Raw genomic sequence first — 24,481 nt, forward strand, 5'->3', positions numbered from 1 at the left:
GGTCCCTCCAATGAAAACCATATTGGGCATGACCGGTCTGGGTTACTCAAACACAAAGTCATATCTTAACGGCCAAATGGAGCCCCTCTGATACAAGGTGGGTAAGTGCACAGCTCTCTTGAGGATATTGGAGGTGAGGTCTTCATACTTTGACTACAGGCAGTAGAACAGATAGGTCTCCAAGTAATTAACGAGGTAGTTGGCCACCCGTTGGGGGAACGTCATCTGGTCTGAGAACTGAGTGTAGCATCTGGGAATGTGGGACACAGGGTTTGGGCTCCTGCTCATTGTATGCTCCAGGGAGCATGGGAAGCCCCCTGAAGAGGTACATAGAGGGCAGGCCCAGGTACTCGGCCAGGATGACCCCGCAGGATAGGGCTGGGTCTGTGTAAAGGGCATCGAACTTGCTCTCCCTGAGGACACTCAGGGTGGCCGAGTCCTCCAGGAGGCTCTGGCAGTTGGTGAAGTACATGTCAATAACAATTACGCTATTCCCGTACTCCATCTGAGCAGCGTTCAGGAGCCATCTCTCAGCAAAGTGATTGTTTCCAAAAGAGTGGTAACGATTCTCCAGCTCTTTCTGGTCGAATGGCACTGGGTAGATTTTTCTTGTGTAGTGCTTGGATTCCTTCAGAAGCATAAATTGACTTCTGGTACCAGCACCACAATGTCATGCCCCTTTTCACTGAGGAGCTCAACTATGTTCTTCATACTGAGCCAGTGGCTTCCAACCTGAGAGACCACCAGCATCTTGTCACCTACAACCCCCGCCCAGAGCACTAAGAAGAGAACTTTCTGAAACATGTGGAGGAGGCCGGCCATCTGGGGGAGAGTACAGGTAGCAACAAGAATAAACAGTTCAGGGGCACCTGGGTGGCTCAGATGGTTAAGCATCTGCCTTCGGCTCAGGTCATGATCCCAGGGTCCTGGGATCGAGTCCCGCATCGGGCTCCCTGCTCCTTGGGAGCCTGCTTCTCCCTCTGCCTCTCTCTCTCTCTCGCTCTGTCTCTCATGAATAAATAAATTTAAAAAAAAAAAAAAAGAATAAACAGTTCATGCTCTCTAAACCTCATGGCTCCTGGCTCTTTTCCCTAAACAAACCAGTGCTCTTTATAGCCCCTGCCCACCTCTCCTTGCTCTGAATTTTGCCCCTTGTTTTAAAAGAACCTAAATTAATATTTAACCATTTTTATAGCTCAAGTGAACCTGAACCAATGAGGTCCCTTATCAGATTTCACCTGAGCTTCTGGGTTTATTTTTCTCCTTCTCTCCACCACTCGGCCTCCCCTTCCCAAACCCAGTCACACTTGGAGGACAGCTTGCGAGGGCCCTGGAGGCTGGTGGCAGGCCTCTGTCCTGAGTTTTCTGGATTCCACAGTTTGGGGATGAGGTCCACAGATGAATAGCTCTCAGCCCTTCTCCGCTCCCTCAACTTTTCTCCGAAAGGAAGTGTCAGCAGATGCCAAATTCAAGATTTGAAACAACAGAAAGGAGCTGCCTACTCCAGTTCCTGGTGATCTGGCTACCATAGCCATAGCTGCACTAAAAAGTGGACTGCAGGAAGCTGAGGGGACAGAGAGAAGTCTGATCTAGCTCCCCCCATTCTCTGGGGTAAACCACTGTTTGGGGGAGCTTTCTGTTCTATCAGAAGACGGAATCTAATCCTGAAGATACATGCTCTAAAACCAGAATTCCCACGTTGACCGTGGTTAAAAGTAAAAGTTTTGGAGTCAGCCTACCCCTTCCGAGCTGTGCATTCCCACTGCTCTGGGCCTGACTTGCCATTTCTCAAACGGGAGTTGCCTCTGTACCACCCCCCGGAGGGGTGGGGGGAGGGCTGTGAAAATTAGTGAGTCAGTTCGTAATCCGTGGGTGCCCAGGACAGGTGCCTTGGAGGGGCTCCCTCTGGCTGTCATCAGGCAGCTGGGTTCTATGTGATATGAACTAAGGAGCACTCTGGTGGTCAGAAAGTAGCTCCTAAAATCTCAGCAATTGAAAGATCCAGCTCTGCACTGTCAATGCGAGAGTATAGGAGGAATACAAGGGGACAGAAGAGGAGGTGGAAAAATTAAAAGGGAAGAAAATATAGAAATATAAAACCATGGGAAGGCATCCGGTGACAAGGCATTTGACGACAGCAACTGACCAACCCAGCAGTCAAAATAAAAAGGAGGCTCAAAGAAGACATCCAAATGGCCAACAGGCACATGAAAAAGTGCTCAACATCACTCGGCATCAGGGAAATCCAAATCAAAACCTCAATGAGATACCACCTCACACCCGTCAGAATGGCTAAAATTAACAAGTCAGGGAACGACAGATGTTGGCGGGGATGTGGAGAAAGGGGAACCCTCCTACACTGTTGGTGGGAATGCAAGCTGGTGCAACCCCTCTGGAAAACAGTATGGAGGTTCCTCAAACAGTTGAAATTAGAGCTACCGTTCGATCCAGCAATTGCACTACTGGGTATTTACCACAAAGATACAAATGTAGGGACCCGAAGGGGTACGTGTACCCCAATGTTTATAGCAGCAATGTCCACAATAGCCAAACTGTGGAAAGAGCCAAGATGCCCATCGACAGATGAATGGATAAAGAAGATGTGGTATATATACACAATGGAATATTATGCAGCCATCAAAAGGAATGAGATCTTGCCATTTGCAACGACGTGGATGGAACTGGAGGGTGTTATGCTGAGTGAAATAAGTCAATCAGAGAAAGACATGTATCACATGACCTCACTGATATGAGGAATTCTTAATCTCAGGAAACAAACTGAGTGTTACTGGAGTGGTTGGGGGTGGGAGGGATGGGGTGGCTGGGTGATAGACATTGGGGAGGGTATGTGCTACGGTGAGCGCTGTGAATTGTGCAAGACTGTTGAATCACAGATCTGTACTTCTGAAACAAATAACGCAACATATTTTAAGAAAAAAGGAAAAGAAGAAGATAACAGGAGAGGAAGAAAAGGGGAGTATGTCAGAGGGGGAGACGAACCATGAGAGATGATGGACTCTGAAAAACAAACTGAGGGTTCTAGAGGGTAGGGGGGTGGGGGGATGGGTTAGCCTGGTGATGGGTATTGAGGAGGGCACGTTCTGCATGGAGCACTGGGTGTTATGAACAAACAATGAATCATGGAACACTGCATCAAAAACTAATGATGTAATATATGGTGATTAACATAACAATAAAAAAATTAAAAAAAATAAATAAAAATAAATAAATAAATAAAAAATAAAAAAGAGGCTCTAGCTTCAGGAGCCTTGACACCTGCAGAAGGCTTTCTGGCTTGCAAAACAGGTTCCCATTGTCTTAGCGTCCTAGGGTCTCTGCAACAAAGTATCCCACACTGGCTGGCCCAAACAACAGAAACGTATTCCCATAGTTCTGCAGGCCGGAAGTCTGAGACCAAGGCATCAGCAAAGTTGAGTCCTGGAGGCTCCAAGACAGAGTCTGTTCCTCTCTCCTAGCTCCTGGTGGTTTGCTGGCAATCTTTGGCATTACTAGATAGATGCAGGCATCACTGCATCTCTACCTTCATGTTCACCCTTCTTCCTGTGTTTGTCTGTGTCCGAATTTCCCCTTTCATTAGGACATCATACTGGATTAACGCCCACCGCCAATGATCTCCTCTTAACTAACGTATTTCCAAAAAAGGTCACATTCCAAGGTCCTGGGTATTAGGACTTCAACACATCTTTCCAGGGACACAAGTTAACCCATAGCGCTCATCTATCATCTCACACAATTCAAACCCCAAAGTACAGGTCCGATCATCCTTGTACATGCAAGAAACTGAGGCTTGCTGCTTTACAGAAAGGGCATTTTGGGGGAACTTCTGCAGCTCAGAAGGAAATACAAGAACTGGACCGACCCTTCCAGATCTGCCATTCTCAAACCTTTCCATCTCAGGACTCCTTTACCCTCTTGGCAACAATGGAAGACCCCCCCCAAAACTTTTGTTTATGTGGGTCATGTCTATCCAGATGAACCGTTTTAGAAACTAAAACTGACACATATAAAAAAGACTTCCTCACTCATTTACAATAACAAGAATAAGCCCATGACAAGTTAGCATGACCGATATCTTTTGTGAAAAAAAATACTCTATTTCCCCAAACAAACAAAAAATTGGTCAGAAGTGCGACATTGTTTTACACATTCTGCAAGCAAGCCCTTGTGGTATGAACGTCTGTCTGGCTTGGTAGAGGACAGCAGGACTCTGCCACCCACCTCTGCACTCAGCCTGTCCAACACCACACGTCACGGAGCCTTTGGAAAACTCCACAGTACCATGGTGAGAAGATGAAGTGGAAAAAGCAAGTAACGTCTTAGCACTATTATGAAATCATTTGACCTCAGAAACTCCCAGGAAGGGTCTCAGGGATCCCTCAGTTTCTGTACTTTGAAAATCACTGCTCTAGATCAGGGGATAGCAATTTTTTTTTCTGGAAAGGCCTAAATAGTACATATTTGAGCTTTTGTAGGCCATTGCCCTAGTTAATGATACAAGCCAAGAGATCACCTCTTCCCTGCCCCCCATATCCACATGGTTCACTCCCTCCCTTCATGTCAGCTTCAGTCAGTGTCATGTCCAAGGGACCTTCTCCGGTGAGCTTATTATTAAATAACGCAGCCCAACACTGGGAAGCCCTTCACCCTCCTTATATTTCTCTGTTTCATTCATCACTACCTGACCTATTGTTTACTTATGTGTCTCCCCCAACTAGAATGGGAGCACCCTGAGGGCAGGAACAATATTTGTTTTGTTCTCTGCTGTATGCCCTGTGTCTAGAAGAATGCCAAGCATACAGTAGGCTCTCCATAAATGTTTGCTGATTAATGAACGAGACTTTGGTTTACCTGTTTTGTTCCTACATTTCTTTTCTCTTTTTTTCCTTTTTTTTTTTTTCTTTTTTTAAAGCAGACTCCATGCCCAGCATGGAGCCCATCATGGGGCTTGAACTCACCACCCTGAGATCAAGACCTGAGCTGAAACCAAGAGCCAGATGCTTAAAACCAACTGAGCCACCCAGGCACCTCCCTCCTACGTTTCATTTTCATGTTTCTTTCCAAGTTGTGAGAATTCACATATGAAATTTAAGGAACCATATGCTCTTTTTTGAGAAGAAACTGGTCAATGGCATTATGAGCATGTGATGGGTCACTTGCCTTTTAGAAAGTTAAGATCTCAGAAGTCTAAGTGTAGCCAGCAGGTGGAGAGGGCCCTGGAGCAGGATTTGGACAGCTTGGAGCCCGCTTCCAGCCCTGCTCCCTGTCAGCCTGGGGCATGACCCATCTCCTGACTGTCTGGTTTCTCAACGGAGACCCAGAGAGAGAGGGGTCATGTTTATCCGACCACATGACCGGGGGAGGTCCAAGAGGATGATAGATGTGGAAACAAGGCTGTCTAAGGGAAAGGTGGTTCCTTGCATGGCTAGAACAGACTCGCCCACAGATAGTCACGCACAACTGAATTGTCACAAAAGGTCTTGTCATAACCCAGGCCTGTTGGCTCCAGACGCATGCTGGGACCTAGGAAAGGAGAAGAAGCCTGAGGAATGGCACAGAAGGCACCATCCCAAGCACATCCCCAGGAACGCAGCCAAGATGCAAATTAATTGTAACCTCCTCCAGGGAGGGATGCCAGCAGGATTTCCCACTTACAATGATCAGAGTCTAGAGGGGGGCAGCATCCTGGTTTGTGTCCATCTAGATAGCAGTAAGACCCCAAGATGGTTACAAAGTGAGCACAGAACAGGTCCACCCCTCCAGAGTAGGCAGGAGCTAAGCAGGTCCTTTCTAAGAGCAGTACATTGGGAGGCAGAAAGGCTTAAGCAAATATGTGGAGGTGGGAGGTGGGAGAAGCGAGATGTGCTACAGACCTCAGCTGCTTCACACCAGACCCCCATTCTGCTGAGGACTTTGGCCTGGGCCCTTCCTAGCAGAGCCTTGCTCTGGTCTTTGTGTTGTTCAGCAAGAAGCCTGGGAAAAGGGGGAGGAGCAAGATGGCGGAAGAGTAGGAGACCTAGATTTTGTCTGGTCTCAGGAATTCAGCTGAATAGGGATCAAACCATTCTGAACACCTACGAACTCAACAGGAGATCGAAGAAAAGAATAGCAACAACTCTCTGAACAGAAAAGTGACCACTTTCTGGAAGGTCTTTTCTGATTTGTTTAGAGTGTATTTTCTGGGGACGTTGTTACCCTGTTAACATTTTGTTCTCTCATTCATCTATTCTCCTCTGGACAAAATGACAAGACGGAAAAAATCACCTCAACAAAAAGAACAAGAGGCAGTACCGACCGCCAGGGACCTACTCAATACGGACATTAGTACGATGTTGGACCTAGAGTTCAGAATGATGATTTTAAAGATACTAGCTGGGCTTGAAAAAAGCATGGCAGTTATTAGAGAAACACTTTCTGGAGAAATAAAAGAACTAAAATCTAACCCAGTCAAAATCAAAAAGGCTATTAATGAGGTGCTTGAGTGACTGCCTTTGGCTCAGGTGATGATCCTGGAGTCCCTGGATCGAGTCCCGCATTGGGCTCCCTGCTGAGTGAGGAGTCTGCTTCTCCCTCTGACCCTCCCCCCTCTCATGTGCTCTCTCTCTCTCTCATTCTCTCTCTCTCTCAAAAAACTAAATAAATAAAATCTTTAAAAAAAACGGGGGCACTAACTGCTAGGATAAATGAGGCAGAAGAGAGAATCAGTGATATAGGAGACCAAATGATGGAAAATAAAGAAGCTGAGAAAAAGAGAGATAAACAACTACTGGATCACAAGGGCAGAATTCGAGAGATAAGCGATACCGTAAGACGAAACAACATTATGGGCGCCTGGGTGGCTCAGACGGTTCAGCGTCTGCCTTCGGCTCAGGTCATGATCCCAGAGCCCTGGAGTCGAGTCCCACATCAGGCTCCCTGCTCCTTGGGAGCCTGCTTCTCCCTCTGCCTCTCTCTCTCTCTCTCTCTCTCTCTCTGTCTCTCATGAATAAATAAATAAAAATCTTAAAAAAAAAAAGATGAAACATTAGACTAATTGGGATCCCAGAAGAAGAAGAAAGAGAGAGGGGGGCAGAAGGTATATTGGAGCAAATTATAGCAGAGAACTTCCCTAATTTCAGGAAGGAAACAGGCATCAAACTCCAGGACGCACAGAGAACCCCTCTCAAAATCAATAAAAATAGGTCAACACCCTGACATCTAATAGTAAAACTTACGAGTCTCAGAGACAAAGAGAAAATCCTGAAAGTAGCTTGGGAGAAGACAGATGTAACCTACAATGGTAGAAACATTAGATTGGCAAGAGACCTATTCACAGAGACCTGGCAGGCCAGAAAGGACTGGCATGATATATTCAGAGCACTAAACGAGAAAAATATGCAGCCAAGAATACTATATCCAGGCTGTCATTGAAAATAGAAGGAGAGATAAAAAGCTTCCAGGACAAACAAAAACTAAAGGAATTTGCAAACACAAAACCAGCCCTACAAGAAATATTGAGGGCGCCTGGGTGGCTCAGATGGTTAAGCGTCTGCCTTCGGCTCAGGTCATGATCCCAGGGTCCTGGGATCGAGTCCCGCATCAGGCTCCCTACTCCTTGGGAGCCTGCTTCTCCCTCTGCTTCTCTCTCTCTCTCTCTCTCTCTCTCTCTCTATCCCTCTGTCTCTCATGAATGAATAAATAAAATCTTTAAAAAAAAAAAGAAATATTGAAAGGGGTCCTCTAAGCAAGGAGAGAGCCAAAAAGTAACATAGACCAGAAAGGAATAGAGACAATATACAGTAACAGTCACCTTATAGGCAATACAATGGCACTAAATTCATATCTTTCAATAGTTACCCTGAATGTAAATGGGCTAAATGCCCCAATCAAAAGACACAGGCTATCAGATTGGATTAAAAAACAAGACCCATTGATATGCTGTCTGCAAGAGACTCATTTTAGACCCGAAGACACCCCCACATTGAAAGTGAGGGGGTGGAAAACCATTTACCATGCTAATGGACACCAAAAGAAAGCTGGGGTGGCAATCCTTATATCAGACAAATTAGATTTTAAACCAAAGACTTTAATAAGAGATGAGGAAGGACACCATATTCTACTTAAAGGGTCTACCCAACAAGAAGATCTAACAATTGTAAATATCTATGCCCCTAACATGGGAGCAGCCAATTATATAAGCCAATTAATAACAAAAGCAAAGAAACACATTGACAACAATACAATAATAGTGGGGGACTTTCACACCCCCCTGACTGAAACGGACAGATCATCTAAGCAAAAGATCAACAAGGAAATAAAGACTTTAAATGACACACTGGACCCAATGGACTTCACAGACATATTCAGAACATTCCATCCCAAAGTAACAGAATACACATTCTTCTCTAGTGCCCATGGAACATTCTCCAGAATAGATCACATCCTAGGTCACAAATCAGGTCTCAACCGGCACCAAAAGACTGGGATCATTCCCTGCATATTTTCAGACCACAATGCTTTGAAACTAGAACTCAATCACAAGAGGAAAGTCGAAAAGAACTCAAATACATGGAGGCTAAAGAGCATCCTACTAAAGAATGAATGGGTCAGCCAGGAAATTAAAGAAGAATTTTAAAAATTCATGGAAACCAATGAAAATGAAAACACAACTGTTCAAAATCTTTGGGATGCAGCAAAGGCAGTCCTAAGAGGAAAGTATATAGCAATACAAGCCTTTCTCAAGAAACAAGAAAGGTCTCAAATCCACAACCTAACCCTACACCTAAAGGAGCTGGAGAGAGAACAGCAAATAAAGCCTAAACCCAGCAGGAGAAGAGAAATAATAAAGATCAGAGCAGAAATCAATGAAATAGAAACCAAAAGAACAGTAGAACAGATCAACGAAACAAGGAGCTGGTTCTTTGAAAGAATTAATAAGATTGATAAACCCCTGGCCAGACTTATCAAAAAGAAAAGAGAAATGACCCAAATCAACAAAATCATGAATGAAAGAGGAGAGATCACAACCAACACCAAAGAAATACAAACGATTATAAGAACATATTATGAGCAACTCTATGCCAGCAAATTGGATAACCTGGAAGAAATGGGTGCATTCCTAGAGATGTATCAACTACCAAAACTGAACCAGGAAGAAGTAGAAAACCTGAACAGACCTATAACCACTGAAGAAATTGAAGCAGTCATCAAAAATCTCCCAATAAACAAAAGCCCGGGGCCAGATGGCTTCCCAGGGGAATTCTCCCAAACATTTAAAGAAGAATTAATACCTATTCTTCTGAAACTGTTCCAAAAAATAGAAATGGAAGGAAAACTTCCAAACTCATTTTATGGGCCACCATTACTTTGATCCCCAAACCAAAGACCGCATCAAAAAGGAGAATTACAGACCAATATCCTTGATGAACATGGATGCAAAAATTCTCACCAAAATACTAGCCAGTAGGATCCAACAGTACATTGAAAGGATTATTCACCACACCCAATTTATCCCTGGGCTGCAAGGTTGGTTCAACATCCGCAAATCAATCAACGTGATACAATAAATTAACAAAAGAACGAACAAGAATCATATGATCCTCTCAATAGATGCAGAAAAAGCATTTGACAAAGTACAGCATCCTTTCTTGATCAAAACTCTTCAGAGTATAGGGATAGAGGGTATATACCTCAATATCCTAAAAGCCATCTATGAAAAACCTACAGCAAATATCATTCTCAATGGGGAAAAACTGAGAGCTATCCCCCTAAGGTCAGGAATGCGGCAGGGATGTCCACTCTCACCACTGCTATTCAACATAGTATTAGAAGTCCTAACCACAGCAATCAGACAACAAAGAGAAATCAAAGGCATCCAAATCAGCAAAGAAGAAGTCCAACTCTCACTGTTTGCAGATGATATGATACTTTATGTGGAAAACCCAAAAGACTCCACCCCAAAACTGCTAGAACTCATCCAGGAATTCAGTAAAGTGGCAGGACATAAAATCAATGCACAGAAATCAGTGGCATTCCTATACACCAACAACAAGACAGAAGAAAGAGAAATTAAGGAGTCAATCCCATTTACAACTGCACCCAAAACCATAAGATACCTAGGAATAAACCTAACCAAAGAGGCAAAGGATCTGTTCTCAGAAAACTATGAAATACTCATGAAAGAAATTGAGGAAGACACAAAGAAATGGAAAAACGTTCCATGCTCATGGATTGAAAGAACAAATATTGTGAAGATGTCAGTGCTCCCTAGAGCAATCTACACATTCCATGCAATCCCTCTCAAAATACCATCAACTTTTTTCAAAGAAATGGAACAAATAATCCTAAAATTTGTATGGAACCAGAAAAGACCCCGAATAGCCAGAGGAATGTTGAAAAAGAAAAGCAAAGCTGGCGGCATCACGATTCCGGACTTCGAGCTCTATTACAAAGCTGTCATCATCGAGACAGTATGGTACTGGCACAAAAACAGACACATAGATCAATGGAACGGAATAGAGAGCCCAGAAATGGACCCTCAACTCTATGGTCAACTCATCTTCGACAAAGCAAGAAAGAATGTCCAATGGAAAAAAGAGTCTCCTCAACAAATGGTGTTGGGAAAATTGGACAGCCACATGCAGAAGAATGAAACTGGACCATTTCCTTACACCACACACAAAAATAGACTCAAAATGGTTGAAAGACCTCAATGTGACACAGGAGTCCATCAAAATCCTAAAGGAGAACACAGGCAGCAACCTCTTCGACCTCAGCCGCAGCAACTTCTTCCTAGAAACATCACCAAAGGCAAGGGAAGCAAGGGCAAAAATGAACTATTGGGATTTCATCAAGATAAAAAGCTTTTGCACAGCCAAAGAAACAGTCAACAAAAACAAAAGACAACCAATAGAATGGGAGAAGATATTTGAAAATGACACATCAGATAAAGGGCTAGTATCCAAAATCTATAAAGAATTTATCAAACTCAACACCCAGAGAACAAATAATCCGATCAAGAAATGGGCAGAAGACATGAAAAGACATTTTTCCAAAGAAGACATCCAAATGGCCAACAGACACATGAAAAAGTGCTCAACATCGCTCGGCATCAGGGAAATCCAAATCAAAACATCAATGAGATACCACCTCACACCAGTCAGAATGGCTAAAATTAACAAGTCAGGAAATGACAGATATTGGCGGGGATGCAGAAAAGGGGAACCCTCCTACACTGTTGGTGGGAATGCAAGCTGGTGCAACCACTCTGGAAAACAGTATGGAGGTTCCTCAAAAAGCTGAAAATAGAGCTACCATACGATCCAGCAATTGCACTGCTAGGTATTTACCCCAAAGATACAAATGTAGGGATCCAAAGGGGTACATGCACCCCCAATGATTATAGGAACAATGTCCACAATAGCCAAACTGTGGAAAGAGCCAAGATGTCCATCGACAGATGAATGGATAAAGAAGATATGGTATATATTTACAATGGAATATTATGCAGCCATCAAAAGGAATGAGAGCTTATCATTTGCAACGACGTGGATGGAACTGGAGGGTGTTATGCTGAGCGAAAAAAGTCAGAGAAAGACATGTATCATATGACCTCACTGATATGAGGAATTCTTAATCTCAAGAAACAAACTGAGGGTTGCTGGGGTGGTGGAGGGTGGGAGGGATGGGGTGGCTGGGTGATAGACATTGGGGAGGGTATGTGCTATGGTAAGGGCTGTGAATTGTGTAAGACTGATGAATCACAGACCTGTACCTCTGAAACAAATAATACATTATATGTTAAGGAAGAAGAAGAAGAAGAAGGTAGTAGGAGGGAAAAATGAAGGGGGGGAAATCGGAGGGGGAGACAAACCATGAGAGACTATGGACTCTGAGAAACAAACTGAGGGTTTTAGAGGGGAGGAGGGTGGGGGGATGGGTTAGCCTGGTGATGGGTATTAAGGAGGGCACGTATTGCATGGAGCACTGGGTGTTATATGCAAACAATAAATCATGGAACACTACATCAAAAAAATAAATAAATAAATAAAATTTAAAAATAATAAAAGTCGAAAAAATTTTAAGAAATAAAAAAGGGAATAGATGAACCAGTACAGCAAAATATTGAAAATTATTTAACCTTAAGGATGGATATAGGGGTGTTAATTACTCAACAGTCTCTTCTTTCGCCAATGTTTGAAAACTTTGACGATAAAAAGTTGAAATAAACAATCTTGGTAAGAGGTGCTGTGTTTCCCCACTAACAGATAAATTTGAATTTGAATTTGAATTTTGGAATGGAGCCAGAAGCTGAGAGAAATGAGGAAGCATAGATCTTTCATTGCTGTGTAAACTCATCCTGTTTCCAGTTCTCCAGAGCTGGAACAACGGCCCTGAATTGTATTCTTTCCAGCTGGACCCCTTAATCAATTCCGTGGGAACTCACCAAAAATTGAAAAACACTGGAAGTGATTTCTTCTCCCATTAAAACTATCTTAGTGTTCTCCTGAATGACGATTTGTCATCCTTGTTAAAGTATTTAATTACATCCTTGAATATAATTCCCCTGGACAGACTAAGGGAGATTTTGTTATAGGAGACTCTCAAGAAAATCCCCCTCATGGCACTTGAGACACGGCACACGACCAAAGACACACGTGCATAACACACACTGTTATCAGGCCATGTGTTCTTCTATCAGACAGATGAGATTCAGACTATGACTCCTGTTCTCAAGCAAGGTACAACAAACTATGTGCTTTTTCCAAGAGACATCCTGCCCATTAAAACAAGGCAGGAGACATACGCAATGTCCATAGGTTTTGTGGGTTTTTTTGGGGGGGTGCATTTTTATTTTTATTTTTTAAATTTTATTATGTTAGCACCATACAATACATCATTAGTTTTTGATGTGGTGATCCACGATCCATTGTTTTCATACAACACCCAGTGCTCCATGCAGTACATGCCCTCCTTAATACCCATCACCCGGCTAACCAATCCCCCCCTCCCCTCTAAAACCCTGTTTGTCTCTCAGAGTCCATAATCTCTCATGGTTCGTCTCTCCCTCTGATTCCCCCCCCTTCATTTTTCCCTTCCTTCTCCTAATGTCCTCCGTGCTATGCCTTATGTTCCACAAATAAGTGAAACCATATGATGATAATTGACTTTCTCTGCTTGACTTATTTCACTTAGCATAATCTCCTCCAGTCCCATCCATGTTGATGTAAAAGTTGGGTGTTCATCCTTTCTGATGACTGAGTCATATTCCATTGTATCTATGGACCACATCTTCTTTATCCATTCATCTGTTGAAGGGCACCTCGGTTCTTTCCACAGTTTGGCTATTGCGGACATTGTAGCTATGAACATTGGGGTGCATCTGGCCCTTCTTTTCACTACATCTGTGTCTTTGGGGTAAATACCCAGAAGTGCAATTACTGGGTCATAGGGTAGCTCTACTTTTAAATTTTTGAGACACCTCCACACTGTTTTCCAAAGCGGCTGTACCAACTTGCATTCCCACCAACAGTGTAAGAGGTTTCCCGTTTCTCCACAACCTCTCCAACATTTGTTGTTTCTTTCCCTGTCCATTTTGCCATTCTAACTGGTTTAAGGTGGTATCTCAATGTGGTTTTGATTTGAATTTCCCTGATGGCTAATGATGATGAACATTTTTTCATGTCTGTTAGCCCTTTGTATGTCTTCTTCAGAGAAGTGTCTTTTCATATCTTCTGCCCACTTTTTGACTTGATTATTTGTTTTTTGGGTGTTGAGTTTGAGAAGTTCTTTATAGATCTTGGATACCAGCCCTTTATCTGTACTGTCATTTGCAAATATCTTCTCCCATTCTGTGGGTTGCCTCTTTGTTTATAGGTCTTTTGATGAACATTTGCTTTTGCAGTTATGCTATATCCAACGTTCTTTGTTAAAGGGTCCTCTTTAAGACCGGAGTTCCTCTTTAAGAACTATACTTACTTTGGGACACCCGGCTGGCTCAGTCAGTAGAGCATGTGATCTTGATCTTGGGGTTGTGTGTTCAAACCACACATTGGGTGTAAAGCAAGAATTATACTTACTTTAAACTTATATTTATAAATATATGCTTTAAAAATAGAAACATATATTTATAAATATATAACCTTTCACATATATTAAAAGTTTTCATACATATGCATCCTTTAATAGATATAGAAAACCATATATATTTTAGATACATTTGTAGATCTATATATCCACACATATATAAAACTGTATATGGTTCAGTACATTTTACAGATCTCTATATAATAGGTAGCTATAAAATCCTATATGGCTTTATATATCTCTAAACTCCTCTGAGTGACCTAGTCCACCACTGGTTCAGGAAGCTGCAGGACCCTTGGGTAGAGGGCAAGGGTTCAGGTGATACCCAGGTGGTACTTGGCACTTTTGCTGATACAGAGCAAACCGGGAGGCTCAGCCTCTCAGAAACCTGCAACTCAGTCTCATCGCCATCAAGAGAACCACAGCCTGTTCTTGACAAGAGCAGAAAGCCATGCCTAATTTTGACAGGCCTAATCACCTGGATTTTAGAAAGAGCATGATTTCACTTTCCCATCTGTTGGCTGAAAATTCACTTATTCACCAAACATCTGCTGAGAATGTGCTGGGTTCTGAGCATGGGACTAGACATTAGGGGCCAATAAGGGTCCAGGGGGTATATGGGATACCTTTGCTCCTTCCACTCAATTTTGCTGTCAACCTAAAACTTCTCTAAAAACTGAAGTTTATTTAGAAAAAAAAAAAAAAAAAAAGATGGAGGCTCCCTCCTGGCCTCCAGGAGAGCACCTCTAGCAGGGAAGACAGGCAAATGATGCCACGCAGGTGGCACTGTTCTGCCAGCTCTCTTATTAGGGACTTAGACCCACCTGCTGCACCATCACCACACAAGAGCCACAAACAGGTGCCTCTGGGCAGGCTCTGGCTGGCTTCTACCAGCCTAGGTGTGTGGGTATCAATCCCAAGTTAATAGGAGCTCAACTGAGGACACCACTGACACCTTTGGGCTGTGCTCAGGCTCCTCCTGCGCCCAGCCCCAGGTACCTGACAGCCACTCTGGAGAAGGTTTAGCTCTTCCTCTTTCCCACTTCCCCAAGGCTAGTGTGCACCCCAGTTCTGTCCTACTCTGAGGAGGGGTCGGGCCGGTATGAAACTGGGTGTTTGAGCAACCACTGGCCTATGTCCGAGAGACCATAAAAGGGCAAGGCAGGCCTGGTGCTAGACTATCTGTAAGGTTTAACTCCCCTCCCACTTTTCTAGATAGCCCTCCTGTCCCAGTTCTGAATCACCTCCTCTCTGGAACCCACCCTGATTTTCCCAGCCATGGGATTCCGTGCTCCCCTTTCTGTGCACATCCACACACAGTGTGGACATTTCCACTTCCTGGGTCTGTCCCGTGGACCAGAGCTCAAATGGCCCTTCTAGCTAGAGCACAGACCTAACACCATTGTATTCCAGGTGCAAATATGGAAAACATCAGTGTAGGACCACCACATTTCAGTATCTCTTAGTAATGTGCATGATAGCTTCCCAGCAAGGTCTATGGAATTGAGTGTCTTTCCAGGAAGAAAGAAAAGGCTTTTGTTTTCTACCTTTACAAAGCATTACTTGAAGCACTCCTGGGATGTGCAAGGGAGAGAAAGCCCAATGACGTGACCCAGGAAATGTCACATCACTTTGGAGGTGAGGGACATTTCTGCCCCCACCCCGGGAAAATCCAGAAGGAAAAGAACGAAGGAGAAGGGGAGTCAGATGGCCAGGACAGAGACCCCATCAACCACAAAGGTTCAGGGACATGCGAAATCCTAAAGGAGTGGCACCTGGGGGTCAAGAGCATTACAAAATAAGCCCTGCTTCCAATGCACTTGTTACTGATGGAAAGATGCATGCAGGGGGACAGTGGAATCCCAACTGTAGTAGCAAAAAACATGACCTTTACATCCAATCACAGTACTTTGCCTAAAAAATAAATGCAAACACAAACCATGGGCTCACACCTGATCAGAAGGACTTCAGTTACCTCCCAAATGTAATAAATTCAAATTTATTACTCCTTTAAGTAACCCTGCCTTGTGCCAGTAGCATTCATTTACGTTATTATACTTCTCATGATCTGGTGGTGCAATGGCTTTTTTCAGGGTGAGTACAGTATTACCGTATATCTAAAACTTCCGTTTTATTACTAGCTCCCCCTTCTTCCTCAGTCATTTCATTTCTCTCTTTCCCCTAGGGGGGCCCAGAAATCTTGTTCTCCACCTCCAAAGGGATGGGAAAATCTGAGCAACTTATTTTTGTATGACCCATGAGCTAAGAATGGATTTTACATTTTTAAAGACCTGCAAACAAACAAACAAACAAAGTTATAGGACAGAGATCATATATGACCTGCAAAGTCTGAAACATTTGCTCTCTTGCCCTTTACAAAAAAGTTTGCCAGTCTCTGATGCAGCATCTTAAATTTACACAAACAAAACAAGTGATCTCTGCTACGACATTTCAATTCACTTTTAACATATGGATGATGGAAAGTGCTTGTTATTCTTACGTCCCCCAAATTTCTTTTTTTTTTTTAAGATTTTATTTATTTGTCAGAGAGAGAGAGGAGAGTGAGAGCAAGTGAGCACAAGCAGGGGGAGCGGCAGGCAGAGGGAGAAGCAGACTCCCCACTGAGCAGGGAGCCCGATGCAGGACCCGATCCCAGGACCCTGGGATCATGACCTGAGCTGAAGGCAGACGCTTAACCGGCTGAGCCACCCAGGCGTCCCACGTCCCCCAAATTTCTTGATATCAATGGCATGCATTATATAAGTCTGTACATCCTCCACGCCAACAAATACCCCAATTCTCATTTGCTTGCAGTCATGCTAAATAAACCCATCATTATCATCTTAGGTTTCATATATGCATGTGTGTACCTAATCTGAGCACAACTTTTTCAGCTATGTGAAGATCCTGGTGCCCACAGTGGGCAAGGCAAGGTGAGCAGAGCCCCCTTACATAATGCTGTCCTCACCAGACGTGGTTCAGGCTGTGAGTAGTCTGAGTTATAGAAGCAGCATGTTCACCACACAGATCCCCTGAGGGCAGGATCCATTCCTAGCCACTCCTTAGTTCAAAGGGGAGAATAAGGCTCCCAATATATGAGACAGTATGACTTTTACAAAATGTGCTGAGCCGTGTCAGCAGCCAGATCAATAGATAAAATGTATAGTACATATCTAATAAAATACTCCCCTGAAACATGCCACCAGGTGTTTCATCAGGAGTTAGAGGCAATGTAGTCACCAAGAATCTTACTCTTGTATTTGTCAAGACCTTTCCAATTGCAACAACTGAACCCCAAATCAAACTGGCCAGACCAAGTATTCGACATTATTCAGGAACTATTGAATAATTGTTCTGAACTAATTGTTCGACACTTGGAGGTGTCGTGCTTTTGGAGGTTATGTGCTCCAATAAAGCAACATAAGAGGTATGAATATGGGGAGGGATTTTTACCTGCAGGTGATATTATATACCTAAGAGTCTTACCAACTAAAAGAGAAATTAGTAATATGGCTAGATACAAGATAAATGTGCCAAAACCAAAACTACACTTTAATGACTAATAATCAGTTCAAAATAGCAATGAAAAACAGCATGATCACAATAATTTCAAAAATAATAATATGCGTAGGAAAAAATTTTAATAAGAGAAGGGAAAGACATAAAGTAAAATGCAAAACTTTATTGATAGACATAAAGCAAGATCTGAATAAATAAAGAGAAATACTACAACCAGAAGTAGGAAGTCTTCCAAGCAAAAAGACGTCGATCTTTCTCAAATTAATAAAAGAATTTTATGTCTTTTAGCAGAACCCTAATACTTTATTTCTCCATTTGGAATGAGACTAAACAATTTTCAATTTTGTGAAGGAGAGTAAATAACAAGAATCACCAAGAAAATTTAGAAAAATACTGATGTATGGGACTTGCCTCACCACATATTAAAACTTACTACAAAGCTACTACAATCAAAATATGATACTGGCACATGAGTAAATACATCAATCGATGGAACAAAACTGAGAGTTCAAAAGTAGATGCAAATAAATATGGAAGTTTAAAATAGGATAAAGACGCATTTGGATTCAACAGATAAAGAATGGATTTTTTTATTAAATGATGTTGGGACAATGACTACCCATTTAGAAAAATAACAAAGTTAGATCCTTACACTATGTAATGTCTTCACTGCCAAAAATTTAACTGTTAACCCTGGAGGAATTAAAAATACTAAGACATAGTATGGAAAAAACGTTTATATCCCTCAGGCTTAGAAAGACCTAAACAAGTTGAAATCCAGAAACCACTAGAAAAAAAGTTAAAAAGTTTGACTATCCAAAAATGAAAACCTTCTATGACAAAAGATGAAGAATAACCAAGGAAAAAATATTTGCAGTTCATAAAAAGTGTTAATATTAATATTCCTAATACTCAAGAGACTTAGTCATTACCTATAAAAAGACAAATAGCCCGAGAAAAATGATTAAAGAATCTGAATACGTACTTCCTGAAAGTTGAAATCAAAAGGCCAATCTACGAAAATTAAAGCTGCTATGCAGAATTATTCTTTTGCCAAAAGAGTTTTAAAAGTTTGACAACATCTGAAGCTGGGGAAGTTACGGAAACACTAGAGGACTCACTACTGTTGACCAAAGTGTCAGACTGTTCAATCTTTTGAAAGCAATCTGTCAAAGGTATTAAAACGCAATGTGTGCATACCAATGTGTGCCCTACTGCTAAGGACATGCAGCCTACAGAGATAAGAGCAAGAATATAGAAATGTGGGAATGCAAAGAAATTATTTAAGAATGGTTAGTACAGTCTTCCTTATAAAGCAAACAGTGGGAAAAGCTTAAATACCTATCAGTATTGCTTAGTCGAATGAACTATGGTACATCCAAAGTAAAGAATTTTATGCAACTATTACAAAGAATGTGACAGATTTGTAGGGGTTGACTATAAAGATGTTAATGATTGGTTAGTAAGTGAAAAAGGCAAGGTAAAGAACAATATGTCCAATCTTTTACTAGATTTTCTTTTAATAAAACAGGTGTGAGAATTTACATTAGATATATACATATATATATATAAAATAATTTCAGAAAAATTGGAAAAGCAGCATACAGAACTCCTAAGAGCATTTTCCTATAAGGGTTGGCATTAGATTAACAAAAATGGAAGTTTCTTTTCTTACTGTGTTTTCAGTAGTTTCCCAAGGATAGTATTACAAAACACAGCCTAGAAATTATATACAATTATATCAATTGTGTACATACGCATATCAAAGAGGGCAACTTTATACAATTTGCTAATGCACAATTCAATAAATTGGCACAAAATAATTCATTCAACCAGGAAAAAATTTCCAGATGTGACGAATGTAAATGACAAACCACAGTTCAGTAAGGAATTTTTTTTTTTAATGTCCAAAGCGAGGTTATTCTTACTATGCAAAAGAAGAGGTAACTTACCTTTGGCAATGGCTTTCTCTCCTAGCAGTTGATGCCTCCGATGAAGACCATGTTGGGCATCACAGGTCCGGGATATTCCAAAATAAAGTCAGTTCTTAACAACCAAATCGACGTTTGGCTGTAGAGATCATATGGTGTGACAGTCTTTTGGAGAATCTCGGATGCAACCTCTATAGCATTTTTTTTTAAAAAAATAACAAAATAGATGTTCCTCCAAGGAGAAGATATGATTCCATACTCTCTCTCTGAAAGTCATGGTATCTGAGAATGCTAAGAAAAATCTAGGAACATAGGATGCGGGTCTGGGACACTGTGTGCCTTCTTCAAGCTAATGGCAAAATACTCCCCTAGTGAAGACCACAGATGGGAGTGAGAAATACTTGGCTACAATTAAGCCACACATATCAAAAGGATCCATAAACACTGCATCAAAAGAACTCTCCTTTATGTATTCTATTAATTTTGTGTCGTTAAACAAATTCTTACAATGTAAAAAAAGGTCTTGAAAAATGTTGCTGGATGAACTCATTATCAAAGAAAGTAAACTTTGTTGCCGAGTTTTCCATTGAGAGTCAGAGAAAATCTTGAAATGCTGATTGAACTCCTCCAGAGTGTAAGCTGTGGAATAAGTCTTCACTGTAAAATTGGAAGATTTTCCCAGTTGCCAACTCACCTCTGGCATGATTAAAACCACCTCATGCCCTCTGTGGATGAGTTCCTCCACCACCGAACACGTGGTAAACCAGTGGCTCCCATCCATGGGTACTACCAGCAATTTGCCTGCCTCAGCAAAGCCATAAGTCAGCAGGAGACACACACAGAGAGGAGGGAAGCTGGTCAAAATCACAGGAGCCATTGGGGAAAATGGAGCCCAGAGCAATCCAGCTGCTTGGATTCTGAGCTGGTGTAATACAGTCCCAGGAGAGGGTGTGTAGTCACACATTCATTTAAGAAAAAGCACTACCAATGATTCACTCACCAGAACAATAATGAATGAGTCCCATTTGCCGAGACACATGTGTGTATGTTTTCCAGATAAGAGTAACTTTTGATCTTTGCCTTGGACGGAGATCACGCACTGATTCACAGGCAACAGTCATTTGGGAAAAGAATTATTAAGCAATGCTTTTGAGGACTCAGAGTGATAAAAATGAAAGTAAACATCAATAAACATGATATTTTGCAATTTTTTCCAAGGAAAATTTAGGTTTTATCCTCAGACTACATAAGACAATTTGGTCAGAAAGAGATTGGCGTCTCAGTTTCCAAGGAAAGACCTGAATCACTTACCACTACCTTCCTCATGGGCAGTGGAACTGTGTTCACAAAAGTCTCTGAAATATCTGGCATTGCCACTTGTTTGTTCCATATCCAAATCCTCTGAGGTCTCCAAAATGCCAAGAGTGACGACCCCACCTCCATGGACCATTCTAGGGATGTGATTGATGGAATGTGATGTCATCTATTTTAAAATCACGTTCTCTAGATGCATCACAGTGCAGTGGGTGGTCACCTGCCCTATGCTTGCCAGAAGCACTCTGCTCTCTCTTTCCTCTCTGCTTCTGCATTCCTCTGTCTAGACCTCTCTGCTGTGGGCTCGCCCCAATCGGCCTGTTACCCTACTTCAGGCATCTCTTTATCTGTCTCCCACACTCTACCCAGCACTCGTTGAGGCCAGAGGATATATCTTCTCCATATTTGCACCCTCCTCTGACAGGACCCATGCTATGCCTCACTCAGAGAAAACACACAAGGAATGTTTGTTGCATTGGACTGAATTACACTATGCAAGTTTTCTAGAAACCTTTATGGATGAGCTCAGTGGTGTACGTCAAATAAGAGAAACATTTATTAACGGATTCTAGAGCTCACCTGGGGGGCATAATCATTGTTAGGAGCCAACATGGCTCCTTCTGAGATGCCTGAACTATTATTAGACATTTGCTTAGTCACCATATACTTCAGTGACTGAGGGACTTTCAGATGAATGTCTGAAAAATAAAAATGGGGCAAAATGATCTACCTTCCCAGGAGGCTTACTTCCGAATAGATATAAATAAAACAGAAAATAGAAGAACAATAGAGATAATCAGTGAACCCAAAAGCTGGTTCTTTGAGAAGATGAATTTACCTGATAAAATTCTAACTTAACTGACCAGGAAAAAAAAGAGAGAGAGAGAGAAAAAAGGAAAAATTACCAATATCAGGAATGAGAAATGTGGCATCACTACAGATTCCACAGTTGTTAAAAGAAAAATAAGAGGTTCGAGACCAAGATGGCAAGGGGCAGGAGACCTTAATTTCATCTGGTCCCAGGAATTCAGCTAGATATCTATCAAATCATTCTGAACACCTGCAAACTCAACTGGAGATCTAAGCAAAGAATAGCTACAACTCTACAAAGAGAAAAGTGACCACTTTCTGCAAGTGTATATTTCTCTGGGTTCGTTATTGCCATTTTAGTATTTTGTTCTTTCATTCATCTATTCTTTGCTGGAAAGAATGACAAGATGGAAAAACTCACCTCAAAAAAGAAAACAAAGAGGCAGTACTGACTGCCAGGGACGTAATCAATATGACCATTAGTAAGATGTCAGAACTAGAGTTCAGAATAATGATTATAAAGATACTAGCTGGGCTTGAAAAAGGGATAGAAGACACAAGAGAATCTCTTCCTGGAGAAATAAAAGAATTAAATCTAACAAAGCTGGGGAAAAAAAGGACTATTAATGAGGTGCAATAAAAAAAATGAAGGCTCTAATGATTAGGGTAAATTAAGCAAAAGAGAGAATTAGTGATATAGAAGACCAATGATGGAGAATAAAGAAGCTGAGAAAAAGAGAGGTAAACACTACTGGATCACAAGGGCAGAATTCGAGAAATAAGTGATACCATAAAGTGGAACAATTTTAGAATAATTGGGTTCCCAGAAAAAGAGGAAAGATAGAGGGGCAGAAAGTATATTGGAGAAAATTATACTGGAGAACTTCCCTAATCTGGGGAAGGAAACAGGCATTAAAATCCAGGAGGCACAGAGAACCTCCTCAAAATCAATAAAAATAAGTCAACACCCCAACATATAATAGTGAAACTTACAAATCTCAGAGACAAAGAGACAATCCTGAAAGCAGCTCGGGGATAAGAGGTCTGTAAGCTCCAAGGGTGGAAACATTAGACTGGCAGCAGACCCATCCATGGAGACCTGGCAGGCCAGAAAGGACTGGCATGATCTATTCAGGGTACTAAATGAGAAAAATATGCAGCCAACGATACTTTATCCAGCTAGGATGTCATTCAAAATAGAAGGAGTGATAAAAAAGCTTCCAGGACAAACAGAAACTAAAAGAATTTGTGATCACCAAACCAGCTCTACAGGAAACTTTGAAAGAGGTCCTCTAAGCAAAGAGAGAGTCCAAAAGTAACATAGACCAGAAAGGAACAGAGACAATACACAGTGACAGTCACTTTACGGGCAATACAATGGCACTAAATTCATATCTTTCAATAGTTACTCTGAAAGTAAATGGGCTAAATGCCCCAATCAAAAGACACAGGGTATCAGATTGGATAAAAAGCAAGACCCATCAATATGCTGTCTGCAAGAGACTCGTTTTAGACCCAAACACACCACCAGATTGAAAATGAGGGAGTGGAAAACCATTTATCATGCTAATGGACATCAAAAGAAAGCTGGGGTGGCAATCCTTATATCAGACAAATTAGATTTTAAACCAAAAACTAATAAGAGATGAGGAAGGACACTATATCATACTTAAAGGGTCTAGCCAACAAGAAGATCTAACAATTGTAAATATTTATGTCCCTAACATGGGAGCAGCCAATTATATAAGCCAATTAATAACAAAATCAAAGAAACACATCAATAATAATACAATACTAATAGGGGACTTTAACACCCCCCTCACTGCAATGGACAGGTCATCGAAGCAGAAGATCAGCAAGGAAATGAGGGCTTTGAATGATACACTGGACCAGATGGACTTCACAGATATATTCAGAATATTCCATCCCAAAGCAACAGAATATACATTCTTCTCTAGTACACACGGAAAATTCTCCAGAATAGGTCACATCCTGGGTCACAAATCAGGTCTTAACAGGTACCAGAAGATTGGGATCACTCCCTGCATATTTTCGGGCCACAGTGCTCTGAAACTGGAACTCAGTCACAAGAGGAAGGTTGGAGAGACCTCAGATACATGGAGGCTAAAGAGCATCCTACTAAAGAATGAATGGGTCAACAAAGCAATTAAAGAAGAATTTTAAAAATTCATGGAAACAAATGAAAAGGAAAGCACAACTGTTCAAAATCTTCAGGATGCAGCAAAGGCGGTCCTAAAAGGGAAGTACGTAGCACTACAAACCTTTCTCAAGAAGCAAGAAAGGTCTCAAATACACAACCTAACCCTACATCTAAAGGAGCTGGAGAAAGAACAGCAAATAAAGCCTAAACCCAGCAGGAGAAGAGAAATAATAAAGATTAGAGCAGAAATCAATGAAATAGAAACCAAATGAACAGTAGAACAGATTGAGGGAACTAGGAGCTTGTTCTTTGAAAGAATTCATAAGATTGATAAACCCCTGGCCAGACTTATCCAAAGAAAAGAAAAAGGACCCAAATAAGTAAAATCATGAATGAAGGAGGGCAGATCACAGCCAACCCCGAAGAAATACAAACAATTAGAAGAACATATTATGAGCAACTATATGCCAACAAATTAGGCAATCTGGAAGAAATGGATGCATTCCCAGGGATGTATAAACTACCAAAACAGAACCAGGAAAAAATAGAAAACCTGAACAGATCCATAACCACTGAGGAAATTGAAGCAGTCATCAAAAATCTCCCAACAAACAAGAGCCCAGGGCCAGATGGCTTCCCAGGGGAATTCTACCAAATATTTAAA

The 24,481-nt window shown here is 41.7% G+C and overlaps 1 protein-coding gene across 1 annotated transcript; it reads right to left on the reverse strand.

Moving 5' to 3' along the window:
- Window positions 1–153: 153 nt before the first annotated feature.
- Window positions 154–20,409, reverse strand: LOC112836383 (UDP-glucuronosyltransferase 1A10-like). Its single transcript, XM_025888034.2, is given in 4 exon segments — window positions 154–250; window positions 330–628; window positions 19,554–19,736; window positions 19,738–20,409. Coding segments are annotated over 4 exon segments (1,251 nt in total).
- Between the last annotated feature and the right edge of the window lie 4,072 nt (window positions 20,410–24,481).

The sequence above is a fragment of the Callorhinus ursinus genome, unplaced genomic scaffold (genome assembly GCF_003265705.2).
Source record: "Callorhinus ursinus isolate GAN/ISIS: 27379988/994484 unplaced genomic scaffold, GSC_fseal_2.0 scaffold2, whole genome shotgun sequence".
Lineage (NCBI taxonomy): Eukaryota > Metazoa > Chordata > Mammalia > Carnivora > Otariidae > Callorhinus > Callorhinus ursinus.